This window comes from Tachypleus tridentatus, chromosome 13, assembly GCF_004210375.1.
Source record: "Tachypleus tridentatus isolate NWPU-2018 chromosome 13, ASM421037v1, whole genome shotgun sequence".
NCBI lineage: Eukaryota > Metazoa > Arthropoda > Merostomata > Xiphosura > Limulidae > Tachypleus > Tachypleus tridentatus.
This window is the reverse complement of record NC_134837.1, coordinates 3,776,690-3,783,556: the sequence shown is the minus strand read 5'-3', so window position 1 is coordinate 3,783,556 and position 6,867 is coordinate 3,776,690. Positions and strand designations below refer to the sequence as shown.

The window sequence follows — 6,867 nt, the reverse complement described above, 5'->3', positions numbered from 1 at the left end:
AAAACTGGATGTATAAATCTTTTTGGCAAATATCATAAATTGAATACATATCGACATTCAATTAATTTCTAAATTCAAATTTCCGGTTATATGAAATCTTAATACGTGGCGTACCTAACATAATAAATCGAGACGAGTCTAGGATAAATTATAATACATAACACGGGATCAAAATACGTCGCCGAATATGCTTGCCTTATCAGCCATGGGGCCATTATGATGTAGTTATCAATCCCATTAGTTTTGTCAAAGAGTGGACAAGTGGTGACTGTGGGTGGTGTTGACCTCTGTTTTCTATTACTTTAAAACTATGAACGGCTGGCGCAGACGACCCTCGACTAGCTTTGTGCGGAATTCACCAAAAAAAGCAAAATATGAAAACAATAGTGGGATTGAAGGTTACTCTTGTAATGCACCCACATCTGAAAGTGCGAAACGTGATTGTTAACGCCATGTCTCGAAGCGATTTTTTGGATCCCTAAACACTAAACGTTAGGTCAGATCCAGACCAACAAAATGAGGACATAGTTAAAAGAGACGAGCCCAATAATATCACACAACCACCTCTTATACAAATTCAGTACATTGAAACAATAACATCGATTCTAATTAGTCATTTACTAAATAGAAGTCACAACATATCTTTCACTATGTTTTTTTACAAAACTGTTACTTTCACAATGTATGATTATTTGCATCTTAAGTTCATAAAAATATCCATTTTCTCACTTTCAAGACATGATCACCAATGCGTACTAAAATAATAAAACTTTCCAAATCTATACTAAATGTACCGACTCTTTAAAATTAACCACCTTAAAGGTTTTACTGCTATACTTTCACTAATGTACACGTATATAGAATGTAATCAATTATTAATGAGTAGTCGTTGTTTTGTGTGTGAATTAATTATTTCAATCGATTTACGTATTTCTTTTCTTCTTTGTGTTTGAGGCAACTTAAGCATTGTGCACTTCTCATCGAAAATCGTTACCAATGAAAGAGGTTGTCGTTGTATAAGAGCTTCAAAGTGAACAGTCGTATTATTAAAGTAAGTGCGAAATTAAAAGTCCTAATGATTATTTGCTTTTTGCTGATTGCAAAGTACTTTCGTATAATTATTAACCAAGAACTCTGATTGATTTATGTTTTAAACACCTAAAAAAAAACCGGAGAGAAATAGAACGAAAAGATAGAAATCTTGACAACGATTATTTTGTTTAGGTTTATGGCGCCATCTACAAATAACAAAAAGAATGATAAATCTATGTAGCTAAACAAATGTAAAATAACGGTCTTTATTTCAGTTAATTTTTATAGACATAAGAGAAAGAAGAAAACAAAACTAATAAAAATATATCACTTACATTTTTGTTTAAATGTTCATTTGCACTATAGATACAGGATTAGAGTTTTATATTTTATAAATATATCTTACTATTATTTTATACCGTAAATTTTTGTTCAAAGTTACACATGTATCGACTTAGAAAATACATGAAAACCGAATCCAACACATTTTTTTTTTCCACAGAAATACCAGAAAACCAAAATACTCTATTCTTGGGATTGTTTGGCACTTTTTTAACACATAGAGAAGTTAAGGTGCGAATAATATTTATCGACAACTATCTTTAAATCTTTGATAATGTGATACGCAATTCCGTACACTGACCATTAGGCTAGGCGTCGCGTGGCCACTAATCACATTAAAATACAATAACTGGCAACATTTAATTAGTTGAGTCATACTATAGATTTTGCAGTATCATAGTAGTTTCATACGGTAATTAATTCAGACTATTATCTTTTTGCAATTTCAATTTGGCAAAGATACTCGATATTTTGAAGATCAAAGTTATCTAGTCATCTAGTCCCCAGTTGCTCATAGGTAAAGGTAAAAATCGGTATTCGATACTCGTGGTGAACAGATGAGATAATTCATTGTGTAGACTTGTACTCAGTAACAAACAAGAACTTGTGTAGACTTGAGCTTAAGAACAGCCAAACCAGGAAATCAGCTTGACATCCAATATACCTTGTAGAGCATGCATTATCAGGGAGTGACCCAAACTGCTATATACAGATAAAAATAACTATTTGGAACAGGATTACAAGTAACCTGCCATACTCATTAGCAACTTCATTTCATATTTAACTAGAAAAAGCTGTTTCCTGGTTTACAAGTAAGACAAGCTCACACCATGAAAGTTTTACCTAATAATAAATAGTGTTCAAAAATATACCTTTAGCACAATAAAATAAATGTTTGGAACAATATTAATATATAAAAAGTTGACATTAGTTTTAAAATCAAATGAGTGTTAATGAACAACGTTTAAAAAAGAGGACTTAGCAGAATACAGTGGATCTGTAAACATCTATAATAATCAATGATATATAAAATGGTCATTTTGGCAGAATGTAATCAATCTGTACAAAAATCATTTATAATCAAAAGTGTATAGAAAGTGTGCTTCAGTTAAATAAAATGGATCGTCACACATAAACATTAACAGCATGTTAAAAGGGGACTTTAGCAGAGTAAAATAAACACGCACAAAGTGAATAATTATCATTAATGTGTAAAAACTTGTAGAAAATTAACAACGTTTCATAACGTTTAAAGAGTCAACTTTAGACAAATAAATTTAACCTGACAACAGTCAATAAAGTATTAAAATATCTATTTATAGAATTAAAATCATGGTAGAAAAAAACTGATGACTTATTGCTTTATAACTTTAGAAGAAGAAAATGAACCTAGTGAAGATTCATAATTAATAATAATGTAGATTTAGCAAAGTAAAATCAATCTAAAAGTAATAATGAAAAAAACATAAGTCAAATTTCCAAACTAAACGTATTCAGGCTTAGAAATATTGTTAGATCGATACTTTAAAAAAAGAACATTTTTATACTCACTAGCCTGTAATCATTACCCCGACTCTCTGTAAAACCCACATATTTTATTATATTAATATAAAAATTACCCTTGAGAAATTATACATTCATTTATATTCATTTTAAAACGCAGTATATGAGGGACATGGAAAAGCTATTAACAATCTCCTGCACTTTTGTGCTATTTTTAAAACAATTTTCAGGGGTCATGCTTTTTAGAATTATATCATATTTGTCTAACTTCAGAAAATCACATTTGTCTTTTTGTTGATTATAAATTATCTTATTAAAATTTCTAGAATGTTAGAAGGAAAGCTATTGAACTTCAGTATCTAGTCAAAAGTAAGAAATCAAGAAACTAGTTCCCTTCTTCATCAATTTATCATTCTGTCCGTCCACTATCTACTTCAGTCGCTGTTTTCTTTGTTTGCAACTATTGACCTTTCTAAGACGTAACGTAAGCGCACAAAAATGAGAACTTCACAAGTCCTGAGCAAATGAGCTAATGATAAATGCCTCATAATTCATGTGGTATGTTCACGTCGAGTCTGACGTGCTCGGCGCCAGGAAGTCGAGTTCTTGGCGACCAAAATGGGTATGAAGTGTCAAAAGAGCAAAAATGCTCTAGGTTACGGGCAGGCTCGAGCCCTGTAGCAAGAATGCTAATCAAGTTTGCCTGCCAAAACCCTTCCAGTACAAGCTGCGAGTAGGGCCTGCTCAACGCATGAATTTGACGTGAAACAATCACCAAAAGGTAATAAGCCAAGGATAGGCCCCATGTTCGAACAGCCTTCAAAGGTCGAAATTCTTGATTCCCTACTGTTTTGAAAAAAAAAAAAGTCGAGAATACGTTATCTTACAACTAAGATGTTCATCTCAACTGACAGGTCTCATCTATCACTAAAGACTTTTATTCTTAATGTTCTATATCTCCAACAGGGGACGCGAAGTGCGAAACGTGATACCAGTTCTAATTCTAATGGACTGGTTGATTAATTTAAGAAATATTTAAACATATGTTTAAATTGCTATACCTAAAACACGCGTATAAAACCGATAAGAATATTTTTTTCTTTCACAAATTTACGTAAATCTTCAAGTATGGACTTCTCATTCCGGTTTTTCATTTTGTTATGAAGTGCTTGAAAATTCTTTTCAACAAAGTTAAGCGAAATGTCATTTAATATGAAAATATGTTCAAGCACGTTTCTTTTCTAAGGCTCAGATCAAGAGTACGCGAAAGAGAGATACATGATAGAAAATTGTATAACTTATACAGTCAATCAATCGTATTTTCTTCTATAGCAACGTGTTAAAAACAAACTATATTATATACAAGTGTTTTAACAAAATTGTGGGACGCTTATTAAACAAAATATTGGCTGGTATCGCAAAAGCTGTTATTAATTGAACGTAATCCCCGATCTAGACTGAATTGTTGGGGGCATTTAAAAACATAGCATGAGATTATTAATTATAAAACAAATTTCGCAGTGACCGACAAAGAGAATTTTTCTTATTTTTTCAATAATCTTGACAGCTATGACTGCATCTTATCGTCTGTAAAAAATACAACAGTATAATTGAAGTATATACAATTAAGAGGTCTTTGAAGTGGTTTGAATTTCGCACAAAGCTACACGAGGGCCATCTGTGCTAGCCGTCCGTAATTTAGCAGTGTAAGACTAGAGTAAAGGCAGGTAGTCATCACCACCCACCGCCAACTCTTGGGCTATTCTTTTACTGACGAATAGTGGGATTGACTGTAACATTATAACGCCTCATTTCTGAAATTGCAAGCATATTTGGTAACAGGATTTGAACCCACGACCCTCAGATTACGAGTCGAGTGCCTTAACCACCTGGTCATATCTTCAAGGTGGGGAAACATATATATATCAAGGATGAGCGTCTGTCTAAAGGAGGTGACCAAATAATATTTTGTAGATTGAAATTACTTAAATCAATGTATCAAATATCGAGTTCAAATTTAACATATATTCAAAAATTCAAAACATGACGTCTCAAAACTAAAGCTTAGAATTTTAAATCGTAATTAATAGACTTAGCAATCCAATAAACAAGACAATTATAATTGAAGAGCTTAGCATGTTAACCAAAACAAATTAATAATTAAATAATTTAATAAATGTTATATTAATAAACTTGTAAATATCTAAATCTAGTGACAAACGTAGAGCATACGTTATGATTAACAGTACTATATTAATTTAGTAAACACTACATTTCTATTACGAGTATTAATACTTATAAGTTCGTGTCAAGTGCTTTTTACTTAATTTAGAAATTTACTCTATTTTACATCGATTCAAAGGCCACTTCAAATAAATAACTTACAAATTCTATTATTCGTTAACTGTTTCGATGGCTTCTCTACGAACTTACAAAGTTAAAAACCGGGTTTAGATACCCGTAATGGGCAGAGCACCAATAAACCGTTGTGTAGCTGTGTGCTTAACTTCAAAACAAAGAAATTGTTTTGATGAAATGTTTTAATCTAAGGCTCAGAGGAACTGTTCAAGTAGCAGATTATAAATACGATATTCATAAGATCTAATCCATCCTTTAATAAAATGTATCTTTTTCAAAATGCATATGTAAAAATGGAAGTTTTACTTAAATTTCTGCTCCTAGGGGGGTTCAGCGGTAAGACTGAGGGGTACTTGCTGCTAAAATCGGATTTTGATACCTTTGAGCTTAACAACAAACAGATGCATAAATTTCTCGAGAAGTGGTTGCTAATTTAGTCACAACATATGATATAGTTCTAAACTTTAAACATTTCAAAAATTGTAATACAATGTAAAACTTACCAGGATTCTTAGTATTAATATCAAGTTTTGGAAACATTATTCAGTAAGTTAGATTTATGGTATCTTGTATTTACTAAATGTCAAGAGGAAAAATAACACAAATGTTCAAAGACGTGTTTGTATGTATTTATCTAAAGTTTAGTTCATTGTGAATCACAAAAAATGCATTCGTACAACACAAATACAATAGTATATTGTCAGTTTTCCTAGTATTAATAAACGGTAAGTATAATATAAATAAAAAAAAATATATTTGGAAATTAGTTAGAAATAAGCTAGAGAAAAATAAATTTGAATATGTTAGTAGACTTTGATTGAATATTCTTTTGTTTTAGTCTTTTAAAACAAAGAAAGCGAATCTTTCATTTTAAAATAGAACGGATGGAATCGGATGAATCCATACGGCTGTTTAAGTCTATAAAATGTGTCGAAAACTGTCTTTTGATAATGTGAGACATAAAACTTTTCATTTAAACAAAGTAAAAAAGTTATGAAATAGTAACTACAAAGACAGGATGTCTAGTAAACATTGGTTTGTTTCAGCAACACATGTGTGATTTGTTTCCTGATTAACCTGATACTTGTTTACCCACAACGTCCACTTTAATATTTCTAATTACACAACGGTATGTATGCGGACTCACAACACTAGAAATCGGGTTTCGATATCTTTGGTGGGCAAATCAAAGATAGCCATTTGTGTAGTTTTGTGCCAAACTTCAAACAACGTTAACAACAATCCATTGCAAAATTCAATCAAAGTTTAATGAGTGAAATACACTATGTCAAATTGAAATTTATTAAATCAACCTACATTTGTTATCTTACTATGGATTTGTTTATTTTTCGTTTCTGTTTGTTGTTTTTTTTTTTTGTTTTAATAGCAAGTCACATCTGACTGTTTTCCGTGCCAACCAAGCGGAATCAAACATATGAATTTAGTGTTTTAAGTCTGTAAACATATATCTCTGTCCAACCGAGGGAAGTTATGAATTTGATCTATCACGTAAAATGTGCAAAGGTTTCATATTAAAATAATAAAACAAGTATATAGCATCGAGAAATATATATTTTTTTCAAGATATCAGAACATTGAAAATATTCTGTGATCTCACGATATGCATTGTGG

General features: G+C 31.2%; 1 protein-coding gene across 1 annotated transcript in view; it reads right to left on the bottom strand.

Moving 5' to 3' along the window:
• Positions 1 to 3,421: 3,421 nt before the first annotated feature.
• The window catches only part of LOC143240263 (protein O-mannosyl-transferase TMTC1-like), a 103,843-nt gene continuing 100,397 nt past the window's right edge, over positions 3,422 to 6,867 (bottom strand). The window contains exon 9 of the mRNA XM_076482427.1: positions 3,422 to 3,617. Coding sequence (XP_076338542.1) covers positions 3,422 to 3,617 — 196 coding nt within the window. The remainder of the gene's footprint in view (positions 3,618 to 6,867) is intronic.